The following is a 25,663-nucleotide window of genomic DNA, read 5'->3' on the forward strand; positions in this document are numbered from 1 at the left end:
ACATCAGAAGTCCAGAATGTGCAACTGAGGCAGAACCAACTCTCCAGAGAGGCTGCTGAAAGGATCAGGCCGGCAACTCAGGGCTTTAACCCTGTTCTGCCGCTCTTTGGATAGACTTCAGCATCTCCTGCCTCTGCAGCTCACTCAAGTGGGTTAAACTACTTGGGTTTTTTGTTTTTTTTGGTTGGTTTTGGTTTTTTGTTTGTTTGTTTGTTTGTTTGTTTTTCAAGACAGGGCTTTTTCTGTAGCTTTGGAACCTGTCCTGGAACTAGCTCTTATAGACCAGGCTGACCTCGAACTCACAGAGATCCGCCTGCCTCTGCCTACCGAGTGCTGGGACTAAAGGCATGTGCCACCACCCCCTGGCTGTCTATTCCCTTTTGTATAGAATGAAAACCCCACTACAGAGCAGAGACCAAGTGTGCATTCCCATGAAATTTTGTACAACCCCCTCTGGGGATTCACAGCCCCCTACCACAGGCAAAAAGTCCTTGCCTTTAAAACAAGAGCACCAGTGAAACACACTCCATGTGTCATGGGACCACTGGGAACATCTGGAGCTCCTGCCTGCACTGTCCACCTCATTCCTGCTCCCCAGGGACAGTCACAACTCAGCCCTTGTGCCATTCACCCTGTGCCTTCCTTTGCTAGCTAAAACATCAAACACTATGAACACAGCTTCTCATTCCAGCTTAAGCACCTACAGCCACCTCATGCCTCACCTTCTAGCGGGGTGACTGTAGGCTCTGGTGAGACCTTCTCAGCAAGACTCTCCCCTAAAACACTGAGCTAATGTCAAAGGCACTGGGGGAGGGGTGGAGCTGCAAGCTCCAGACTCTGTACATGAAGCTGCACCTCATTCCTACTTCCAGAATCCTCAAACTTTTTATCACAGACATCCAGACAGTTAGGAAAGCATAAGTGCTGGGCAGAGGTGGCGTACACCTTTAATCCCAGCACTTGGGGGGCAGAGGTAGGTGGATCTCTGTGAGTTTAAGGCCAATCCAGTCTAGAGAGTGAGTTCCAGGACAGCGAGAGATACATAGAGAAACCTTGTCTCAGGGGAAGAGAGAGAGAGCGGAAGCAAGAGCGAGAGAGAGAGAGAGAGAGAGAGACAGAGAGAGAGAGAGAGAGAGAGAGAGAGAGCAGGAGGCAAAGGTAGGCAGATCTTCGAGGTCAGCCTGGTCTACAGAGTGAGTTCCAGGACAGCCAGGATTACTCAGAGAAACTCTTTCTCAAAAAGAAAGGGGGAGGGGGGAAACTAAGTAATTCAAAATAAGTATTTAATGCTAAGAATTAATAGCTGGGGAAGGGGTGCTGGAGAGATGGCTCAGTGGTTAAGAACACTAACTGCTCTTCCAGAGGACCCAGGTTCAACTCCCAGCAACCACAGCAGCTCACAACTATAACTCCAGTTTTGTTTTTGAGGACCCGAAACTTCCCATGGCAAAACAATGAGGCACACAAAATCAAAATAAAGAATAGCCAGGCACGCATTTATTCCAAGCACTTGTGAGAAAGGCAGGTGGATCTCTAAGTCTGAGGCCAGCCTGGTCTACAGAGCGAGTTCCAGGACTGGGGGAAAAATAGCTCTGAAATGTTTCTCTGTCGGGTGTTGTTTTACTCTTTTGGCTTTTAGGGGGGCCCGCCACCCATCTCCCAATAAATCACATATGGAGGTTTAATCTTAGTTATGAATGTCCAGCCTTAGCTTGGCTTGTTTCTAGACAGCTTTTCTTAACTTGTGTTATTCCGATTACTTTTTGCCTCTGGGCTTTTATCTTTCTCTATTTCTGTATACCTTTCTTTAATTCTTTCTTCATGACCTGACTGTGTAACTGGGTGGCTTGGCCCCCGGTGTCCTCCTCTCCTTGTCCTCCTTTTATTTATTCTGTCTGACAGCCCCGTCTGTCCTTGCTCCTGCCTCTCTATTGGCTGTTCATCTCTTTATCGGGACCATCAGGTGTTTTAGACAGGCACAGTAACACAGTCTCAGAGTTAAACAAATGCAGGCAAACAAAAGTCACACACCTGAGAACAATATTGCCCAACATCTCTCTCTTTCTCTCTGTCTCTCTCTGAGTGATATAAGTTCTCACTAGCCCAGACTGACTGTGAGCTCATGTCAACTGTCCTGCCTCAGCCCCTCAGTGCTAGAATTACAGATATATACTGCCAAATTCACTGAGTTCTGAAATTTTTCACACAAAGGTCTGCTGTAGGATAATCTTCCTGTACATTGTGAATATGATGCTCTCATTAGTTGATAATAAATGCTAAATTGGCCCATAGCCAGGCAGAATACAATTAGTCAGGAAAGCCAAACAGAGAGACAGAGAGAAGGGTGGAGTCAGGGGAGAGATGCGAGCCAGTGGCCAAAAAGCAAGAAGCCAGCAAACTGGTAAAAGCCATGGCCACGTGGTAATGCATAGATGAATAGAAATGGGTTAACTTAAATGTAAGAGCTAGTTAGTAATAAGCCTGAGCTATAAGTCAAACTGTTTATAATTAGTATTACACCTCTGAGTGGTTATTTAAAAGCAGCTGCAGGGCAGAGAAACCTCCATTCACAAAGGAACTACAGGAAACAAGCCAAACTGTCAAACACCTCTGTTTGCTTTTCACAGGAACTTGTCGGCAAGGAAGACTATGAAATACACTATGGACGAGGCCATTGTCATCCAGCAGCTGTAGAGGTGCTGTTTTTCTCTGGTGCTGGGCTCTCCACAACCCATGGAGACCAAAAGCATTCAGGCTGGCTCATAAAGATGTCCACCCAGCAACAGAGATTGCAGTCAGTGTTGTTTTGGGGTTTTTGTTTGTTTGGGTTTTTTTTTTTATTCTTTGTTCTTTGAGTGACTTTACTATTTGGGACCCACCACCCAGTTCTCAAATAATCACACTGAGACTTTTTCCTACTTATGAATGGCCAGCCTTAACTTGGCTTATTTCCAGCTACTTTTTCTTAACTTAAATTATCCCATATACGTTTTGCCTCTGGGCTTTTACATTTTCCTATTTCTGTATATCTTTTCTTTCCTTCTTATTCTGTGGCTGGCTGTGTGGCTGGCCCCTGGCATCTTCCTCTCCTCCTTTTCTCAATCCACCCCTTTTCTTCTTTTTCTCCTTGTATTTATTCTCTCTTCCTGGCAGCCCCACCTATCCATCTCCTATCAAGCTATTGGCCATTCAGTTCTTTATTAGACCAATCAGATATATTTTGGCAGGCAAAGTAACACAGCCTCATAAACAAATGTAACATAAAAGAATCCAACACATCTTTGCACATAAACATATCTTGAATTACTACTCCACAAGTCAGGACTGTGAAATGGGGCTAATTCAACTACATAACACTAATGGCCCCCAAAAGACATACCCTCAGCAGAACCCTTTGGAGGGGGGGCTAATATGGTTTATTTTTTTAAAGATTTATTTACTTTTTTTTCTTGAGACAGGGTTGACAGGCTTTCTCTGTGTAATAGCCCTAGCTGTCCTGGAACTCACTTTGTAGAAAAGGCTGGCCTCAAACTCACAGAGATCTACCTGCCTCTGCCTCCCCAGTTCTGGGATTAAAGCTGTGATTTATTTACTTTTATTTTATGTGTTTTTCCTGTGTATGGGTGTATACATACGTGTGTGTGTGTGTGTGTGTGTGTACATGCACTATGTGCATACATGTTACTAACTGACGCCAAAAGAGGACATCAGATCTCCGGTACTGAAGTTACAGATGGTTGTGAGTCATCCTATGAGGCACTGGAGTAGAACCCAGGTCCTCTGCAAGAGCAGCAAGTGATCTAAACTGCGAGGTAATCTTCCCAGCCCCCAGCACAGTCCCACAGTAACCAGGGAATGTTTTTCCTAAGTATGGAGGGAAACCTGATGCAGCACAGGACCTGCGGAGGATAAACGGTTACCTTTGTAACTTTGTACTGCTGTCTGCTACACTTGGCCAGTCTGGGTTCTAGGGATCTTGGGTCTATCTATAGCAGGGATATTACAGTATCAAAATACCAAGATCTTCTTTGTTTATTTTGGTTTTGAAAGACTTAAAGAGATCTTTCCTTGTACACCTTAATTTCAGCACTGAGGAGGCAGAGGCAGGTGAATCTGTGTTTAAGACCAGCCTGATCTATGTCCCCATTGCAAAACTCAAAGAAAGCCAGAGTGGTGAGGGAGAGGCAGGGTTGAAAGGAGGGGGGAAAACAGAGACCTTGAATGTGATGGTGCCCAACAGACTCTGGCTCACTCTGTCCCAGACACCATGATTTCCTAAAACGAGCAGCTCTTTGGGTAGGAGTATGCCTTGAGACACACCTAGGTGACAACAGTCAAAACGTGTAGAATTCTGTGTTAAAGAATTTCACAGCCAGGGTGGTGGCACGTGCCTGTGTGCTCAGCACTGGGGGGGGGGGGGGGGAGACGGGGATAGAAGCGGAAATGTGTAACAGCCTTTCTTTTGGGCCACCAATCAGCTCCCAAATCACGACACAGAGACTTATTAGCTGTGAATGCTCAGTCTTATCTTGTGCTTGTCCCACCAGCTCTTATAACTTATATTGGCCCATTTCTCTTCATCTACGTTTCGCCTCGGGGCTTTTTACCTTTCTTTCTCATTCTGTATGTTCTACTTTCCTGCCTCCTCCATGTCTGGCTGGAAGCTGGCTGACTCCCTTGTTCTCCTCTCTTCTCTTCTATTTATTCTCTCTGCCCGCCAGCCCCGCATATCCCTCTACTGCCTAGCTATTGGCCATTCAATTTGTTAGACCAATCAGGTGCCTTAGGCAGATAAGGAGAAACAGCCACACATCTTTACATAACTAAGCAAATGCAGCATAAACAAAAGCATCTTTACATATTCCACAACACGCCTGTATCCAGAGTTCAAGGTCAGCCTTAGCTTCATAAGACCTAACTCATCAAAAACAAACAAAATGATCTAATCTACACAGGCAGTAGAAAAAGACAAGGTCTCCTGAGTAAATAGGAAGTGTGGGGATCATGGGAGAGGGCAAAAGGGGAGGGGGCAGGAGGGGAGCAGAGAAAAACATATAGCTCAATAAAAACAAAATAAAACAAAACAAAGAAAGGGAACAAGTGGGGAAGGGCACATAGGAGAATATGTTTAGTGTACCTGAACACACACATACACACTTGTATAAAAATTATTTTAAATAAATTATTAACTTAAAAAAATTATGTTAACTAGCCAAATGCAATAACTAGTCCTGAATTACAGCAGAAAAAAATTTCTAAGTCATTAGTCAAAAACAATGGACGTTATCAGCAGTAATTTTCTGACTTCAACAATTCTACTGTGCAATATAAGAAAAATTATTTGTTTTAGGTAATTAATTATAGAAATTTTACAGGAATATAAATTATGTCTATGACTTATTCATAAAAAAAATTTCAACCGGGCTCTCATAAGCTCCTGAAACGAAATGGTGAGCTTCATACTACATTCTCCACTAGATGGCGCTGGTGTTAAATCTTCCCCTCAATCCTCTCTCCCTCCAGCTTACCCTTCCAACCCCTCCCAGAGGATCTCGCTGCGCTCGCTCCTCCGAGCTCCCAGCACGCCCCGCCCGGTACCGCCCGCAGCGCAAGGAACGGCCACGGCCCATCGGCTTTGCCACTAATCTTCATATTTAGAATGTTTTTTTTTTTCTACACGAGATTGTTTCCTGTGAGCAAGCTCATAAACTACCACGGAAGTTGCTCGGGGTGTTTTGTTTTGCGGCAGGTGCCACCCCGCAGCCGTGGCTGGCCTCGAACTCACGCGCGTCCTCCAGCCTCTGCCTGCCCAGGGCCGGGGCGCGAGCGAGCGTGCGCACGGCGCTCCGTCGAGGTGACGCGCGGGAGCCGCGGGGGTGCGCGCGCAGCCGCCCCCTCCCGGCCGCAGGCCCGTTCTCCCGCACCGGCCGCACTCACCATGGCCGCCCGGCTCGCACCCCGGCCGCCCAGCGCCGCCAACCCCCTCAGGGCGCCGCGCGCTCGCACCGCCACCGCCATGGCCCCGGGCTGCCCGGCGCGCTGCCTGACGCGGCCCAAGCCCCGAAGGCCCCCGGAGCGGGGTGGCCGCCGCGCCCGCGGGTGCTGGCTGCAGCCTGAGCTCCCTCCGCCGGGCGAGGGGACGCTGGCGGGAGCGCCTCGCGGTCCGTGGGCCACCCCTCCGCGCTCGGTGGCCTTGGCTTCTGCAGCGACTTTGCCGCACGCACAGGTGCAGCACCCCGGAGCGACCCGAGACCGAGGGACCGGCTGAGACAAATTGCCTCCCGTGCATTGAGACGTGTTCTTTTATATGCCATATGTGTGTATATTAATTTTTATTATTCTTTTGCCATTTTTTCCCCTTGGGATGTAATTGACAATAAAATTTACTCTTTAAAATGGTGTGTGGGGCCAGGGTTTTAACACTGTGGTAAGTTTTGATTAAAATGTTGCTGCGGATTTTAGTTCAGCGTGTATCCTTTTTGTTTGGTTTGGTTTGGGTTTTTTAGGCAGGGTTTCTCTGTGTAGACTCGGCTGTCCTGGAGCTCACCCTGCAGACCAAGCTGGCCTCGAACTCAGATCCGCCTGCCTCTGCCTCCTCAGTGCTGGGATTAAAGGAATGTGCCACCATGGGCTGGTCACCTTTTTCTTTTCTTTTTTTTTTTTTCTTCCTTAAACTAAGTGACTTTATTGTATTCCTTTCTTGAGACAGTTTCGCTTCTCGGTACAACATTGTCGAGGCTGGCTTTGAACACCTACCTCCACCTTCCAAGAGCTGAGGATTACGGACAAACCCAGGTCCGTTATTTTTTTCTAAATTAACACATTAATATTATCAGTTTGCCAGGCTTGGTGCCAGAACTCTAGAGGCAGAAGTAGACAAATCGCTAGGAATTAGAAGCCAGTCTGGGCTACATAGTAAGACGCTGTCTGAAAAAGTGCATATTTTATTTTCATCAATTTTAAGGAGAATTTGGCAAAAGGATATACATACTAAACAGTTCATTTAAGACTTATTTCACAGGGCTGGAGAGATGACTCAGCAGTTAAGAGCACTGGTTACTCTTCCAGAGGTCCTGAGTTCAATTCCCAGCAACGAGATCTGGTGGTCTCTTCTGGCATGCACGCATATGTGCAGGCAAAACTATATACAAAATAAATCTTTATTTTTAAAAAAAAAGACTGATTTCACAATTGTTAGCAGTCTTATATCCCAAATGGACTTAGAAAATATAAAACCAGCCGGGCGATGGTGGCGCACGCCTTTAATCCCAGCACTCGGGAGGCAGAGGCAGGCAGATCTCTGAGTTCGAGGCTAGCCTGGTCTACAAGAGCTAGTTCCAGGACAGGCTCCAAAGCCACAGAGAAACCCTGTCTCGAAAAACCAAAAAAAAAGAAAGAAAATATAAAACCTCAAAATAGCCTAAAATTTAGTCTTGACCCGCTTTTTGCCTGAATGACAAGATATAACAATCTGGAAAAGAAAAACTGGGAGTAGTCTGAGGGCGTCACTGACTACAGCACTCGGGGCAGTCTGAGGACAGGACCGCCTCTTCGGTCTGAGCATTGGTAGAGGAAGGGTCTCTCTAGTGCTGGCCGCTCTGCTTCTCTGATCTTCAGCTGTAACCCACTAATATCTGACTCCAGGTTTTACTTATTAAGACTAACTAGAATTCGTGCTACTACAGAAAAAGAAACTAAAAGTCTTGTTTCTAGTATTTTACTGGATGCTTATGATCATGGAAAATATTCTTGAAATTTGCATGTTAAAGTGAGGATCCCTGCAGGGCGTGTGGCACTCACCTGGAATCTCAGCATCGGGAGGACAGGCAGCCGGGTTTGAGGTTTGACAGCAGCCTGGCCTACACATTGGAAGAGGAGGAGGGAGGGAGAAGCTGAGAACAGAAAATGAATTGGTAGCTGTGTGTTAACAAAGTAGAGGTGCATCTTTTCCCTCCTTACACCTGTCTGGACCATGGCATCCCAAGTGTAGCTATAAAGCAGCAGGAGAAAGGTGCTAGGGCCTAGGAAAGTGACATCATCATCCAACAGAGGCACTGTTGAGTGCTGTTCTTGTCCAAGAAGCTCCCAGGTGGGCCCTGAAGCTGGCTCAGCAGGTAACGGTTCTTTCCAGCCAAGCCTGCTGACCTAAGTTTGGTGCCCAGGACCCACTGGTGGCAGGAGAGAGCTGTCGCCACAAGTTGTCCTCTGAGCTACACACAGACACAAACACACTTTTAATTGTTTTGATTTTTTTAATTTTTTAAAAAGACTCTCAGGCCAGGCGGTGGTGGTGCACGCCTTTAATCCCAGCATTTGGGAGGCAGAGGCAGGTGGATCTCTGTGAGTTCGAGGCCAGCCTGGTCTACAAGAGCTAGTTCCAGGATTGGCTCCAAAGCAACACAGAGAAACCCTGTCTCAAAAAACCACAAATTAATTAATTAATTTTAGAAAAATACTCTCAGGTCTGAAGCAATGGTTCAGAGGTTAGGGGCACTTTCCTGCTCTTACAGAGGACCTGGGTTCTATTCCCAGCACCCAAATGGCAGTTCACAACCGTCTGTAACTCCAGTTCCAGGAGATCTGACGCCCTCCTCTGGCTTCCAGTAGACCAGGCACACACATGGTGCACATACATGCAGGCAAGACATCCATACATATAAAAAATAAAGTTCAAAAATAATTATTTATAAAAGCACCCAGATTAATAAGATTTAAGCCCCTAAGCAAAGATTTGCTGGGGGCTTCTCTGTGGTGGACGCCACGCTTGGCTTGTGATGACGGGACCAATCTTGAGTGGCTCCTCCACCTCCTCCCCTTCACCCCAGCTTTCTGACTAATGTCCATTTCTCCTCTCCAGGCAACAAACAGCCTTGTTCTGCGTTCCCTCCAGGGGACCCATGTAGGTAGTTTGAGTTAAGTGTTAGAAGCAAAGCCAATGGTCTGCTAGGAATCTGGTCACCCTCTCTCACACTCCCTAGACTGCAGATTGGAATAGAGCCTCCCATTGTGGTGATCTGAATAAGAATGGCCCCCATAGGCTCATAGATTTGAATGCTTGGTCACCAGGAAGTTGCACTATTAGAACATGGTGGGGGAGCTTGTTGCAGTGGGTGTGGCCTCATTAGAGGAGTGTGTTGTGGGATATTTTTCCACTGTGTGAAAATGTACTGCTGTGATTGGTATAAAAGCTGGACAGCCAATAGCTGGAAAGAGGTTACATGGGACTTCTGGGCACAGAGAGGACTCCGGGGACAGAGAGGACAGAGAAGAAAAGCAGAGTCACCAGCCAGACATGGAGAGGAGACAGGAGTTGCAGGATGGAAGAGGGGTGATGCCATGTGGCAGAACACAGATTAAATAAGAGCTGGTTAAGACAGCCTAAGCTAAAGGCCAAGCTCTCGCAATGAACAGGTCTCCATGTTGGCAGACCAGAGGAAAGCCTGATGACAGAGGTGTGTCACTGGGGGTGTGCTTTGGGGCTTCAAATGGGACCACCTCTCCAGCTCCATATCCCCTTCTCCAGGTCTGCCTCTGTGCTGCCATGCTTCCTGCCATGATAATGCACCAAACCTCTGAACTGTAAGGCACCCCACTTTCCTTTATAAGAACTGTCATGGTCATGGTGTCTCTTCACAGCAATGGACACTGACTAAGACATGGTCTCTTTGGGGCTGGGGAGAGCAATTCAGGACATTCACTGGCTGCTCTTCTAGATGCACTGGATTCAAAAAACAAAACAATAAAAGGATTTTATATTTTATTTTTTTTAAATCTTTTTATTATATTTATTTATTTATTTATTATGTATACAATATTCTGTCTGTGTATATGTCTGCAGGCCAGAAGAGGGCACCAGACCTCATTACAGATGGCTGCGAGCCACCATGTGGTTGCTGGGAATTGAACTCAAAACCTTTGGAAGAGCAGGCAATGCTCTTAACCACTGAGCCATCTCTCCAGCCCAGGATTTTATATTTTAAAAGGATATGTTTCTTTTTGGTTTGTATTCTGAGACAGGGTTTTTCTGTGTAGCCCTGGCTGTCCTGGAACTCACTCTGTAGACCAGGCTGGCCTCAAAATCACAGAGATCCACCTGCCTCTGCCTCCCGAGTACTGGGATTAAAGGTGTGCACCACCGTGCCTGGCCTAAAATCTCATTTTTAGAATGCTAATTCTCATTCCAGAAGATACTCCAAAGGAAATAAGAATACTATGATAATATCCAGATTAACAGACAAGTATGTTAAATTTATTTCAAAGCCTATTCTACACCTAAGGTTGAGAAAACTCCTGGGAGCCAGAAAGATGGCTCAGCAGGTAAAAATGCTTGCCCCCAAAGCTTGGCCACCTGAATTCAATCCCTGGGACCCACATCGTGGAGGGAGAGAACCGACTCCCACAACTTGTCCTCTGACCTCATCCTGTGAGCCATGACCCATGTGCCTGAGCACATACACACTAGATATGATGAAGGGAGAGGTCTTACAGTGTTCACAACAGGGAACTACTAATCATTTGATAAGCAAAATAAACAAAGGTGGTACGCCAGATGTGTGTGGTAGCACATGCCAGGAGCTAGAGAGGCACCCAGGGCTGAGGCAGCTGGAGACTTTGAGGCCAGTCTAGGTCACACCAAAGGCTGTCTCAAAAAAATCACAAAGATCAAATTTGCTTGCTGTGGTTTGAATGAGTGACACACACACACCCCGCCCTCCCACCCGCCCCCCGCCCCCGCCAGGGTATCTGGACACTTGGTCTCCATTTGGCAGTGCTGTCTGAGGGGTTATGGAACCTCCAGAGGGTGAGCCTGGCTGGAGGATGTGTCACTGCGGAGAGGTTTTGGGAGTCTGTGGCCTTGCCCCACTTCCAGTCCACTCTCTCCACTTGCTGTTTGCAGCTAAAAAGGCGATCTCTCACCTCCATATTCTCTGCCTCCCCAACATTCCCGACTCTCTCTGGAACCATAAGCCAAAAAAAAACACCCTTTCTTCCATATCTCACTTTGGGTTGGTTTATCACGGCGAAAGGTCCCTGACACAGTGCTGGATTCTGTTGTCACAGCAATACACTGGAGAAAGACCAGAGGTAAACACATCCAAAGGTCACTGGGGCCGGGGCAGAGAATAAGGCAGAGCCATTCCTCTAGGCTTGGAGCCACGTGTGGTGACACACACCTGGAATCTCATAGGAAGGGAAAGAGGCAGGAGGAGTCAGTCCAAGGCCAGCCTAAGCTACATCTCAAGACTCCAATTCAAAGAACACAATACAAAACCCTACAATGAAGGTCTGCATAGCCAGTAATGAGTTATTCCAGGCTTCATTTTGCCTTCTGAAATGAAGCCTTTTGACAGTAGCAATCTCCGAGTTGTATGTGTAACTGAGTCAGTACGGCAGAGAATTTTAAACAGTAGCTGGCATTCACACAGAAAAGACTCGAGTGTCCGTGAGACAGGATCACTAAGGTTTCTTTGCTCCCTCTCTTAGATTTGTAACTACAGGTCAAGGCGAGAACTTACTGTCTTTGTAAGCTGGGCAAGTAGCCTGATCATTCTCAGCCTGTTTGCTCATTTGCAAACAGACATAATGGTGTCGTTCAGAATCACAGTCCCCTTCTCCAGTGGACACCCAGCAAGAGCTGCTCATGACGTTATACATGCCATAAAGTCATAAGCTCTCAACACAACACTCTATTTCTATAGGATGAAGAGTATTTCATACGCACTGATGTCTAAATTAGTATAAGAGTAATTTATCAAGCCAGGCATGGTGCACAGGCCTTTAATTTCAGCACTTGGGAGGCAGAGGCAGGAGGATCTCCATGAATCCAAGGCCAGCTTTGTCTACAATGCAAGCTCCAGGCCAGTCAAGGCTGCATGAGACCCTATCTCAAAAAATGCAAAGCACAGAGGCAGGAGGACCTGCAGAGCGAGTTCCAGGACAGCCAGGGCAACACAGAGAAACCGTCTCTAAAAACCAATAATAATAATAATTTTAAAAAGAGGCTTGTAGCCGGGCGGTGGTGGCGCATGCCTTTAATCCCAGCACTCGGGAGGCAGAGGCAGGCGGATCTCTGGGAGTTTGAGGCCAGCCTGGTCTACAAGAGCTAGTTCCAGGACAGGAACCAAAAGCTACGGAGAAACCCTGTCTCGAAAAATAAAAAAATAAATAAAAAAAATAAAAAAAAAGAAATAAAAAGAGGCTTGTATAAATTATATGTTGTCTCTATAAATGTGCACTTTTCTAAGCCTGTGTGCATGTGGTCAGAAAACATCTTTTAGAAGTCAGTTCTCTCCTCCCACCATGCGGACACAGGGACTGAACGCACACAAGAGTCTTCACACTTGGTGGCAAGCATCTTTATGTGCTAAGCCATCTCAGCAGCCCATGTCATCTCTTTTCTAAATGTGTCCTCAACTAGACCAGACTCATCTTCAGACAGGAATGGTGTTTCATACTTCTTTTGGATCTCAACCCAGCTCAGGGTTCAGGTTTGTTTGTTTTGGTTTTTCAATCCAGTCTCTCTGTAACCATGGCCATCCTGGATCTCAGTAAAACAGGCTAGCCTTAAAATCAAGAGATTCACCTGCCTCTGCCTCCCAAGTGCTGGGACCAAGGGCATGCCCACTATCACCCAGCTCAGTGCTCAGAGTTTTAAGGCTCAAATAATGCACAGCTGTTATATAACTGACTGAATTTTATGCTCCAGCACAGCATTAACAGGTTTTAATTAGAATGTTTATTTTTTTCCCCAACATCTGCCATTCCTAGAAACAAGTGAAACCACTTGGAATTCCTTCAGAGAAAGCAGAGATCGCAGAACAATGGGCGCGTGACCTTTTACTTCTCACAGGTGCTACTGATAGGCCTACACCCCTCCTGGTACTTCTCACAGGTGCTACTGAGAGGCACACACCCCTCCTGGTACTTTTCTCATACTTTCCTGCTGAATGACACTGGAAGAGGAATTCGTCATGTTCAAGTATTAAAATCAAGAACAGTTGATTCTAGCAAGCGCTTCTGCATCTGCAAATTCTCACAGTAAGAGCACGCCCACACGCAATCCTTCCAGCCCTCCAGTACTTCAACAAGAACCTGATTGCTGAATCCAACATCCACTGCAAGTCAGTGCTTGGAGAGAAAATACCCGCGACTGCAACATCAGTCCCGCCGGGCACCTCCTCTTCCCTTTAGTGTCTCTATTCTGCGTGCTCCTGCTCTTGCCCTGGAATCAGCCACCGAATGCTCTCAGTCCGGATGGTAGCATACATAATAAAGCTAATTAAAAAGAATAAGGAAAACACAAGCAGCCAATCCACGGTCTTTATCAGCGTGCTGGGGAGAGGGCCCAGTCGGTCGGCTTGGGTTACCACCACATTTTTCTTGGCTTCTATACCTGAAAGAGAAATCAATTGTTTCAAATTAGAGAGAAAACACATCTAAGGCTTGTCTACAGCACCATGCATGGCATGCAAAATGACAAGCGACCCTTAAGCAAACAGCACGGCGAGCGTATCTTGGATGGATTTCACCTGCGTGCCAGGACGATTTGTCACCTGCCTTTCTTCCCAGCACATCAAAGGGTCAGGCATCTGTCCAGCAGTTCAAAGCTAAACCTCCAGAGATTCTGTGGCTCCTCAAAGCTTTCCTAGCCAACGTCCTGGTAGAGTAGACTTTTGTTCTCTTAAGACCAAAGCTCAACAAGTAAGACCACTCGCAAATGTTCCCATGGGTTGATTTATGTTAAAGTCAAGATGCCTTTAAATAAGTTACTGAAAGAATCGCTTGAACAATTGGGTCAGTGATCACTAAAGATGGCGGGCACCTAGAATTTATCTACAAGCACTACACACAATGGCTTTCTTTCCCCACACCAATCAGGGATCCAGCGACCTTGCAGCCTCTCACCTCTGAGCTAATGAGGATCTTTGCTCTCTCATGTTAGAAGAAAACTGAGCAGAATGTGCACTGAGGTGCATTCTAACCTGCACTCGTTTCCAGGAAGTACACCTCAGAGAGAAGCGGACGCTCGTGGCCAAGGCTGTAAGTCTGAAAAGGGACATTTTCCAGGGGAAGGTTTCTTCAGCTCACCACAATCAAACTTTTTACAAGAAATAAACCATAGGGCCATAAGCTTTGGCAAACACTAAGGAATTCAAATATCGGCAAATGGATTAATAAATGGAACACACGACAGTGGAGCACGCCTTTAATCCCAGCACTCAGGAGGCAGGGGCAGGCAGATCTCTGTGAGTTCGAGGCCAGCCTGGTCTGCAGAGCGAGTTCCAGGCCAGCCAGGGCTGCACAGTGAGATCGTGTCTTTCCTCCCCCTCAGAATATTATGTCTGCATACCTGTCTGATTGAAGATGAAGATTTTCAGCGTTTCCAGAGTTCGGTCTGTGTGATTAAACCTTGCCATGGGTTTAGCTCCTTGAAATAACAAAATGTTAGGAACAGCTACGGTGCCGAATCTGGTGGAAAGGCTGCAGGAGAAAAAAGGAGGCAGGTTAGAAAGCCCCAAACATGCTTTCTCACATGGCTTGCCTATGTTGAACTCTTGACTTTTGGTCTGCTCCTCACCACTTCCTCATGGGTCAGGGTTCGGGCGCTCCTACTCTGCCATCCAACTCAATTGCTAATAGCACATGGCTCTAGCCAAGACCCAGTGGTTCCACTATTTAAATTCCAAATGTCAAAACAACTCAGACCAGAAAATTCTAATTTGTGGATAAAACAAAGTGTGTCAATTTTCTTGACATTAAAAAAAAAATCAAACTTCATGATGCCCATCCCTCCCTCAAAAGGATCAGCATAGTAAGCAATTATTTGGCAAATTGGTACAAAGGAATCCATGACTCAACCTACACGCCAGGAGGCTGACATCTAGGAAGGGAGAACTCGGAAGAACCAGCCTGCAGGCTTGATTCGCCTTCACACAGACAAGTCCAGGTTCTGGCCATGGTTTGAGGACAGAACTCACTATAACCTTTGGGGAAATTATTGAACCTCACTAAGGAAGCCTTGGCTTCTGCTGTGACTGAACAGTCGATGCTGGATGAGCACGTAACTCTGGTCCTTCAGACACTGGCAGATGAATCAAACACACGCTCCAGCCGCTGTAATGAAAACGAGTGTCCTCCACACTCAGGCAAAGGAAGGCAGCGAGGCCGTCACTGACAGCCTTTGGGAGGGAGTGCAGGAAAGAGTGCAGTGCAGGCCTAAGTGCCAGAGTCTGGTGTGCGTTGGAGCCTGAACAGTGTCGCTATCCTTAGGCCTGGCAGACACTATCCTGGAGCAGCTAGATGGGTCGCTAAGTTAGGGCTGATGAGATGGCGCAGTGACCTGTATGCATCAGCTCACAACTGTCTGTAACCTCAGCTCCAGGGACCCGACACTCTCCTGCCTCCACACACACGCAAACACTCACATACCATGTGTGATGGCTAATCGTGGTTGTCAACTTGACCACATCTGGAATCAACTAAGACCCAAGCAGCTGGACACACCTGCGAGGGATTTTCCTGATTGGGTCATTTAAAGTTAAGAAGACCCAACCTAAATATGTATAATTTGAGTTAAGAAGACACACCCTAAATCTGGCCAAACCTTCTGGTGACAGCCTACATAAAAGAACACGAAAGAAGTTTTAGCCTTTTGCCCACTTGCCCTCACCCTAGCTGGCAAGTTCTTCCATCCTGCCCAGGAGGCGTTCCTTTGCTGGCGTTAGTGCCTACTTCTTAGGGATTCCAGTGTAGACGAGACCAGCTAGGACGTCCAGCCTTGTAGACTGAAGAACTACTGGAGTCAGTCCTTGCTGGATTAGCTGGGCCACAGCCTGTAAGCCACTCTAACAGATCCCTGTTTAATAATACAGATTCCGTCTATCAGTTCTGTTCCTCTAACGCACCCTAGCATACCATAAATTAAAAAAAAATAAGTCTTTTAAATATGATAATTAATAATTTGAGGGACAACTTATTTCTTCATAAACAGTCAAAACACATACACACACTAAATTAATAAATAAATGTAAAAAAATGAACTCTCTCTCTCGGGAACCTGACACCCCATATCCAGTGCTCACCTCCCCTAACTCTGTCTCGGGGACCTGACACCCTTTCCTAGCTTCTTCAGGCACTCATACACATGAGCACATGCACAAAGACAGATAAATGATAAATTTTTTAAGATTAAAAGAAGGGAAATAGAGATGGCTCAATGGTTAAGAGCACAGGTTGCTCTTTCAGAGGACCTGAGTTTGATTCTTTGCACCCACATATTGGCTCATGTAACTCCAGTCCCAGCGTATCCAGCAGCCTCTTCCAGCCTCCATGGGCATGCAGTACATAGCCATATACGCAGCCAAAACACCCATATACATACGTTAAATAAATAAATAAAAGCACTTTAAAAAGAAGACAACAATTAAAAAAACCAAACCATGCACAGACCCAGCACAGCACGGGGCTGGGCCCACACTGCAGGCTACTGTCACAGAGACCCCTATGTGATACCACGTGTGCCAATGTAATCTGGTCCTCTAGCCATGTCCCTGCCATCAAATGCCATTTCCTGCCATTCTTATGCCCCCCACACACACACACAACCGGACTATTTCATTAGGGACTCCTAGAACCCGGCACCACCAGCGCTCAGAGGAGCCTGGCAACCAGCAGCCTCCACACTTGCCTTTCTCTTCCATCCTTTACAAAGGCCTGTTGACTTCCCTACTGTAGCCTTCTCTGTGTCGCAGTCCTGGCTGTCCTGGAACTCACTCTGTAAACCAGGCTGGCCTCAAACTCACTGATTTCCACCTGCCTCTGCCTCCCAAGTGCTGGGATTAAAGGTGTGCGCCACCACTGCCTAGCCCATATTTGAAGTTTAACCAACAAAGGCATTATACGACTACGGCCATCAGTTGACAGGATAAGCCACAAGATACCTGCTGTGCTGAGATGCATCCAATGCCAAAAAGGCAAGAGTTGGAAATGCCCGAGGCAGAGAGTTAAAATGAGGGGCCAGGCTAGCAGAAAACCGGCACCACGGGGTATAGAAGAGGACCAGCGTACAGTCACTACCATTTGGGTTTAGAAAATCCATAAGGTCCTGTAGAGAAAGAGACAATAGCATTAAATGTGTTTGTGTGGCCTAGGCAAGGAAAGAACTCTTTAGGTTAAAGGATAGTCAGGGATACATAGAGGGGCCCTGTCTAAAAAACAGAGCAACCCCACACAAAAGCCATACATGTGTGCTTATGAAAGGGTACCGAAGAAGGACTCCCAGCTGCCTCCAGCGAATGAGCAGCAAGTGGGTGGGCGGAGACGAGGGGGACGGAACCCCTTAACCACTGTAGGGGTTTGGAACCAAAGAACACATGAATCGGCAGAAAAGCACTGTGAGGGCCAGGGCACACTCACATCTGCCCTCTCCTGAAGCCACCTTAGTGTTCCCTTAACTGGTCAGCTCAAGTACTCAGTCCTCACAGCACACACAGACCACGGCCCAGCCCACAGAATTGTGGAACACAAACTATGCTATGGTTTGGATCTTTTAAGATTTTGCCAGGCAGTGTGGTGCACGGCTTTAATTCCAGCACCTGGGAGGCAGAAGCAGGTGGATCTCTGTGAGTTCTAGGCCAGTGTGGTCTAGAGTGAGTTCTGGGACAGCCAGGGGTACACAAAGAAACCTTGTCTCAAAAAAAAAAAATCAAAAAGAATTTATGTTATTTTTATTTGTTTGTATGCAACATATGTATATAAGCACAGATGTCCACAGAAGCCAGAAGAAGGTAACAGGTTGCCTGGAGCTGGAATTACAGGCAGTTGTGAGCCCAACCCATATTGGCTTGGTCATATATGCGACACAGCAAGCCAGTCCTGCATGACCTGGGAACAGTGTTTAGGAGACACTCTGGAGGGAGTGAGAGCCAGCTGGCCGCGGTCCCCAGAGAAACTTCATGAATTAAATATACCATGTCCTCTATGACACTGAGCTGTCATGGCTGGGTTTGGTACAATGGTTTCACTCACTGCAGAACAAACACTAGACTAACGTTCTTTTGAGGAAGAAAACTTCTCACTGTAACACATCTGCCAGCAGAAATATCCAGCTGTAGCTTTAGTAGTTCATGTAGTTGTATTTCATTTATATTTTAATAAAGAAAGTGTGCCTGAAGATCATAGAGTAAAATAGCTCCACAGGTCAGCCTTACAGACCAGGCAGTGGTGACACACACCTTTAATCCCAGTAGCCGCACTAGTTTGCCACAGAAACCGGCTGATGCACGCCTTTAATCCCAGCCCTAGAGAGGAATATAAAATGGGAGGAGACAGCTCTCAGCCTCAGTCTCATTCTCAGATTCCTAGAGGCAGGATCATCATTTTGAACCTAGGTCGAGGTAAGAGTCAGTGGCTGGCTGCTTTGCTTTTTGGGTATTCAGGTTGAACCCAATTTCTATCTTTGAGTTCTTATTAATCATGCTTCAAGTTCAGATTTTCTTTTCTTATAAAAGATTTTTTTATTATGTTTTAATCATATGTGTAGATCTGAGCGTGGATGTGTGTATCTGAGTGCAGTTGCTCAAGGAGGCTACAAGAGGGCAGTGAATGCCCTGGAACCAGAGTTCCATGTGACTGTGAGCCATCCAATACAGGTGCTGGCAACTGAACCTGAATCCTCTGGGAGAGCAGGATGCTCCTCACTGCTGAGCCACTTCCCTAGCCCCTCATTCAGATCTTTTTTAAAGTCATTTATTTTTTGGTGGTGCTAGGGATTGAACCCAGGGCCTTACACATGCTAGGCTTACTCAACTCTAGGAAAAGAAAAATGTCATTATGACCCCAAGCCCCTGTCAGCAGAATGCTTTGACAAGACTTGGAAGTAAGATTATCACAAGAATAACTAGCTTTTGATCACCTAAAAAACATCTTTTTGGGGCTGGAGAGATGGCTCAGTGGTTAAGAGGGCTGCTCTTCCAGAAGACACAGGTTCAATGCTTAGCACCAACACTGTAGCTCAGAACTGTCTGTAACTCCAGTTCCAGGGGATCCAACACACTCACACAGAGTGTATACAGGCAAAACACCAGTGCACATTTAGTGCATTAATTTTTAAAAAAACTCTTTTCTTTTTAAGACAGCAGGCTGGAAGCCGGGCGGTGGTGGTGCATGCCTTAATCCCAGCACTTGGGAGGCAGAAGCAGGTGAATCCCTGTGAGTTCGAGGCCAGCCTGGTCTACAAGAGCTAGTTCCAGGACAGCTAGGACTGTTACACAGGGAAACCCTGTCTTGAAGGGAAAAAAAAAAAAAAAAAGACAGCAGGCTGGGATACAGCTCAGCTACAAGAGGGCTTACATGGACAAAGCTGTGGATTCTAATCCCAACAGCTCATAAAATTAAGTGTGGTGGTCCAGGCCTGTGACCCCAGCACCCAGAGGTGGAGCAGGAGAACCGAAGTTTAAGGTCATAGGTCATGCTTTGCTATATGGCAAATTCAGGATCAACCTAGGATACCTGCCAAAACACCTGTCTCTTCTGAGACCTGTCAAACAAGGAGTGGGAGCTGGCTGCAGGCCTCAGCCTTCCCAGAACCGGGATTCCAGGCCTGCAGCGCCGTGTCCAGTGTTGCATAACGGACGGTTGTGACATTTCATCTTTTCCCTATACGCGCCCTGAGAGCAAGTCACTCAACGCCACCCTCATTTACAGTGGACAGAGACAAAGCTGAGGGTGGTTAGAGTGGGCTATTCATTGTGTTTTAATAAATAAAGCTTGCCTGAAGGTCAGTGCAAAGCAGCCACACAGGCTGGGCAGTGGTGGTGCACGACTTTAATCCCAGCCCTAGAGAGGAATATAAAACAGGAGGAAACAGGTCTCAGTTCAGTCTCATTCTGAAGATTCATGGAGGCAGGCTCGCAATTTTGGTTTGAGGTAGAAGTAAGACCCAGTGGCTGGCAGCTTTGCTTTTATGAACTTTAGGTTGAACCCCAATATCTATGTCTGGGTTTTTATTATTCGTGCTACATGTGGCAGTGCCCTCTGGTCACAGCTACCTGAGCCCAGGTGTTGGAGATCAGCCTGAGGAACGTTCATCTGAAAGCTGATGAGTACTAGAGTGTCAAATCATAAGAATAGAGTGTCGAATCAAGTACCAGAGCATTAAATCATAAGTATAGAGTGTCGAATCAAGTACCAGAGCATTAAATCATAAAAATAGAGTGTCGAATCAAGTACCAGAGCATTAAATCATAAGAATAGAGTGTCAAATCAAGTACCAGAGCATTAAATCATAAGTATAGAGTGTCGAATCAAGTACCAGAGCATTAAATCATAAGTATAGAGTGTCGAATCAAGTACCAGAGCATTAAATCATAAGTATAGAGTGTCGAATCAAGTACCAGAGCATTAAATCATAAGTACTAGTGTCGAATCAAGTACCAGAGCATTAAATCATAAGTACTAGAGTGTCGAATCAAGTACCAGAGCATTAAATCATAAGTATAGAGTGTCGAATCAAGTACCAGAGCATTAAATCATAAGTATAGAGTGTCGAATCAAGTACCAGAGCATTAAATCATAAGTATAGAGTGTCAAATCAAGTACCAGAGCATTAAATCATAAGTACTAGAGTGTCAAATCAAGTACCAGAGCATTAAATCATAAGTATAGAGTGTTGAATCAAGTACCAGAGCATTAAATCATAAGTACTAGTGTCGAATCAAGTACCAGAGCACTAAATCATAAGTATAGAGTGTCGAATCAAGTACCAGAGCATTAAATCATAAGTACTAGAGTACTGGATCATGAGTGCTAGAGTATTAAATCATAAGATGAGTTTGAAGAGACAAAGGAATGACAGAGAGGCAGACAGACAGACATCATTAACGCAGGCTTCCTACCTGGGACATGTTTAAAATCTTCAGGGTGAAATTTTCTAGCCCGGTCACATTCCTCTCCTCGCAGTTCACCTTGGGAGACTTGAGGCTGTCAGTGCTGTTGGCATCTTCAGTGGCTACGGGCTCAGCCTCCACCACTCCTGGCTCCGGGTAGTACTCCTCTTCTCGCTCTGGGAAGCCGACCGCACCATGCAGCGCGAAGAGGCTCTCTTGGCTGCAGCGCGGGTCGTCCTCACCCAGCGCACTGCAGGTGCCATCTGGGGCCTCCGCACTCCGTTGATCCTCAGCCGCACCCGGAATCACTGACAGCACTACCACAGAATCTCCACGAGGACCCGGCCCCAGCGAGGGATCAGCAGGCTCTGCCACCTTCCCCTGGCCCTGATGGCCCTGCGTGGCCTCCTCTTCATGCAGATAGAGGGCCCCAACCTGGAGAGCAGGGCCAGGCTCCTCTTCCTGCCACGCATGGCCACTCTCCTCTGCAACTAAAGAAGGCAGCATATTGTCAAACCTGACTCCAAAGCCAACAAATCCCAAAGACTTATCTTCCAAAAGGAAAAAAGGTTTCCATTTTCCTATCAGAGAGTCACCTACCTTCTCCAGTTATGGAGACCATAGTAAGGAGTGCGGTACTGACAGATGCCAAATAAAAAGATAAACACAGAACACTAGAAATCCTCGATTTGCCATATGAAATACAATTAAAAAATAAATAAAAAAAACCAGTGAAGACCACCAGCTAGGAAAAGAGACACTAAGAAAATAATGATGGTGGCCTGTGATGATATTTGTTTGTGCTTTAACAAATAAAGCTTGCTGAAGATCAGAGTGCGGAGCTAAACCACACTAGTTAGCCATAGAGGCCGGGCAGCGGTGGCACACACCTTTAATCCCAGCACTAGGGAGGTGGAGACAGGAGTGATATGGCGGGGCAGAGAGGGGACTATAAGGTGGGAGGAGACAGGACCCCGGAGCATCCAGTCTGGGGACTTGCAGAGACAAGATGCCCCATTTGGTCTGAGGATGTCTCAGAGATAAGAACTAGTGGCCACTGCTCTGCTTCTCTCATCCTTCAGCTTTCACCCCTAATATCTGACTCTGGGTCATTATTATGAAGACCGATTAGAATTCATGCTACAGGAGCCCACATCTCTAAACCCAGTACTTGGGAGGCAGAGGCAAGCAGATCTCTGTGAGTTCCAGGCCAGCTAGGCTACACAGTGAGACCCCATCAAAAGTGAGGAGGGAGAATTCCTTCTTTAACTTGACAAACTGATCATAGCTTGAGCCATGCATCAAATGACAATTATTGTATCACTAGTTTCAAGTAAATTGCTCAGGAAATAAAACAACAATGGGGGCACTGGGCCCATTCTCCCAGGGAGCAGCACCCAGAGTTGGGGCCTTCCCACCACTCAGCCTCTCTCAGAAGACCCTCTGCCATCTGTGCAAGGAAGCCTAATGAGGAAAGGCAGGACAGGCTGGGGCTAAGGGGGAAGTGAACCTCAGCTTCCTAAAGGCAATCCCCAGCACGCTTCCGTAACAAATGAGAAAATGTCACCAATGTGGGGAAACATACAGGACTACTGTGAGGGGTAGCGGAGAGATGTCCTCCGTCCTAGGACATGAATGTCACAGTGACGGTAGCCGGGGGTGCTTACAGTTCGAAGAGATGTAGAATGCCACAACCGGACTCCATCCACTGTCCCCCACTCCACTAACACTGCCCAGACCAGGCTACAGCCAGCTCCCGCTGCACAACTGCTGTTCCGACCTCCATCTACCAGAGCTGCTCCGTAAAGCTGCTCCTCGTGGCGGTCCAAGGAGAACTAGAATCTGCTGGGCAAACCTGTTCTCGCTTCTCCCCAATATACACACTTTCAGTGACTTCCCCTGACCCGCGTGATTTATACTCTATAGTGTCTGGTCCCCAACCTGCCCTGGACCATTCCTGAGGGTGGTTTCTTGGCTAAGAAAGTCCTCTACCGCACCTCTTCACCTCCACGTGAATCCAGTATCCTTCGAATGGAGGCACTAAACTTCGCTTCTACAAGGACCTCTAGACCAGGGCAAGAAATCTCCAGATGGCACCCAATAATGTCCTGGGCTTTCCTTGATGTATTTTCCTTATAATTCATTCAATAATTTGTATTCATTTGATGCCTGTCATGCCCTGCAGATAGGAAGGCAGGCTCTCTACTTCGTCTAATCCTTCCCTGCACACCAGTGCCATCAATCAGTACACAGCATACGATGCATTTCCCTGCATACGGGTGCCGGCAGTACATGGCATCCGATGCATTCCCTGCACACTGGTGCCGGTAGTACATGGCATATGATTGTGTTTCCCTGCACACCAGAGCTGGCAGTACACAGCATACAATGCATGGGAAGACTCTGAAAATGAGCTGGATGTGGTAAGTTGTACTGGTAATGCTGGTAATGAGGAACCTGGGGCAGGGGGATTTCTCTGACTTCAAACTAGGATGGGTTACATTGTGAGTCAGTCCTCAAACAAACAAATAACAAAATAACAGGCTGCTATCTGATCACCTAGTAAAGACTACCATAGGATTTTGGGTCCCAAGAGCAGGTGCTAACCTGCAATCCTAGGCATCTGGGCAGCACCGCTAGCCCCAAGAGCTAATTCATCAGTAGTATCTTCTGGGGGAACAGGCTTTGTATTTTCAGTCACTCTGAGAAGGAACCGGCTGGGATGGTTCCTTTATCCTGTCTATATCCTAGCCGCATGACCAATGCCCTAGTCAGTTGGGGCTATCCTCAGGGTCTACATGAATGTATGAATGTAGCCTGCATTTTGCAATGAGCTCACAGTGACTACCAACCCTGGAAAACCTGAGAAAGTAGCGAGGGACTATCAATGTGTGCATGGAAGTAGAGAAACTAAAAGTAATATTGTTTTGTTTCTTTTGTTTATTTGCATGTAACAAATGTAAGTCTTGTATAGCAGAGGCTGGCTTTGAACTTCTGACTCTCCCTCCACCTATGCAGTGCTGGGATCACAGGCCTCAGCTGCCATATCTGGCTTTAAACATTAAAGAACGCCAAGATCAGGACGGCAAAGGGAAAGCCTGGACCACTCACATATCTCATGGCTGCTGCAGAGATGCTGTCTAGAGCCTTGGGACAGCTAGCAGGGGTCAAAGAGAGCAGTTTCTCGGCATTCCCAGCGTTGCTGCTTTCTGGTGAGGGACAGACCAGGCCTGTAATAAGCCCCGGGGAAGCGAGCCAGGAGAACGAACACTCTCACCCCTTTATCCCTTGTTCCAGTGCCTTCCAAAGTCAAGAGAGACCATTATCCATACACCTTCCTCATGTTTAAGGCCAGTGAGTAAACGGAATGAAAACAGCAACTTCTGGCTGTGAGATCTGGCAGACATGGGCTTACACCCTGACCTTCAACCCTGGCTGTATAATGTGAACCCGGGATTTACTGGTCCCGAGGCTCAGTTTCAGGTGAGGCATCCATAAGTGGGAACGATGAGGTCTGTAATCAGCACTGGGCAAGCTGCAGGATCACCAATCTGGGGCCAGTCAGGGCTGTCTCAGAACAAACGATGGCAACAGAAAATGCTTGGTGCGGAAGTGAAGGCTGGAGAACTGCAACTGCAAAGCCAGCCAAGGTCACATGAAATTCTGTCTCAAACACCAAATAATAATGACTTGCATCCCCTTTCTCTGAGCTCAGCACTGCCACCCTGAAGGACATCCCCGGGGAAGGAAAAATCTTTTTCTGTTAAATGGATTTTAGGGGGCTGGAGAGATGGCTCAGCAATTAAGACCACCAGCTGCTCTTCCAGAGGTCCTGAGTTCAAGTTCCAGCAACCACACCGTGGCTCACAACCATCTGTAATGAGATCTGGTGCCCTCTTCTGGCCTGCAGGCAGAACACTGTATACATAATAAATAAATTCTAAAGAAATGGATTTTAATGGGGTGGATAAAAGAGCCATGAAGCGGCCTCTCTCCGCTTCCCACTCTAGCCCCACGGAGTGGCTCCCTTCCTCACTTAAGGGGTCCCTGTATGCACGGGACCCCGGAATCTGCCGTTGGTTTTCTGGTCTTTCTTTCATGAGCAAGAGTGGCCATCCTAGAAATGTGGTCCAGCAGGATAGACTCCAGCATGGACTGTGAAGTCAGAGAGACTTCAGGCTCTGGTCTTTACCAGGAAGTGCGAACAGGCAAATTGCCTATCCCCTGTGAGCCTCGGCATATCATCCAGCAAGTGAGAAACTGTCTCCCGGCGCCCGTGGCAGGACTGACCGGGACTGACACCATGACGCAGGCATCACGCAGAGCTCTGGGATTCTAATGGCCACAGCCACAATCAGGGTTTGCCTCGGCCAGCGCCAAACACTCCCTCCGCTCAGGCCGGCTGGGCCTCCAGCGCCCGCCGCCCCGCGCTGCCCCGCACCGCCCCGCACTGCACCGCCGCCGGACGAGAGAGGAGCAACGCGTCGCCCCCACGCAGCCGCCTTCCCCGGCCGGGCCCGCACTCACCTTCCAGGCTCCGGGCCGGAAGGCCCAGCACCCACAGCAGTACTTGCCACCAGCAGAGGAGACGCATGGCGAGCGATAGGGAGCCACGGCGACAGCCACCTCGGTGGAAGACAACCGGCGCACGGCAACGGGAGGCGCGCCCCCAACCCCAGCCGGGCTGGGGGGAGGAGACCTGAGAGCGCAGGCGCGGCTGCGGGTCACCATCTTGACTTTTGGCGGCCTCTGCAGACGCCATCTTGGAGTCGGGCGGT

The 25,663-nt window shown here is 47.4% G+C and overlaps 2 protein-coding genes across 2 annotated transcripts in view; both read right to left on the bottom strand.

Annotated features, from left to right (window-relative positions):
* The window catches only part of Pcbd2 (pterin-4 alpha-carbinolamine dehydratase 2), a 59,809-nt gene extending 53,572 nt beyond the window's left edge, over window positions 1-6,237 (bottom strand). Inside the window, exon 1 of the mRNA XM_041660311.1 lies at window positions 5,938-6,237. Within this exon, the coding sequence (XP_041516245.1) occupies window positions 5,938-6,018 (81 nt within the window). The 5' untranslated portion in view covers window positions 6,019-6,237. The remainder of the gene's footprint in view (window positions 1-5,937) is intronic.
* Window positions 6,238-12,713: 6,476 nt separating this feature from the next.
* Txndc15 (thioredoxin domain containing 15) lies at window positions 12,714-25,663 on the bottom strand. The gene is made up of 5 exons (XM_041659627.1): window positions 25,413-25,663; window positions 20,895-21,376; window positions 16,941-17,104; window positions 14,351-14,481; window positions 12,714-13,393 (listed from the first exon to the last, which is right to left on the bottom strand). Exons 1-5 carry the CDS (start codon window positions 25,645-25,647, stop codon window positions 13,197-13,199), a joined length of 1,209 nt encoding a protein of 402 aa, XP_041515561.1. The 5' UTR covers window positions 25,648-25,663; the 3' UTR covers window positions 12,714-13,196.

The sequence above is a fragment of the Microtus oregoni genome, unplaced genomic scaffold (genome assembly GCF_018167655.1).
Source record: "Microtus oregoni isolate MIOR12 unplaced genomic scaffold, Mior012 000011F_ref0000422, whole genome shotgun sequence".
NCBI classification, from domain to species: Eukaryota; Metazoa; Chordata; class Mammalia; order Rodentia; family Cricetidae; genus Microtus; species Microtus oregoni.

Excerpts from the sequence above, each read along its gene's own strand:
- Txndc15 (XM_041659627.1), bottom strand. The coding sequence starts at position 25,647 with ATGGCGTCTGCAGAGGCCGCCAAAAGTCAAGATGGTGACCCGCAGCCG. Across the intron at positions 17,105-20,894 it reads AGATTTTAAACATGTCCCAG|GACCTTATGGATTTTCTAAA; the intron begins GTAGGAAGCCTG and ends CTTTCTCTACAG. Across the intron at positions 13,394-14,350 it reads CTTCATCTTCAATCAGACAG|GTATAGAAGCCAAGAAAAAT; the intron begins GTATGCAGACAT and ends TTTCTCTTTCAG.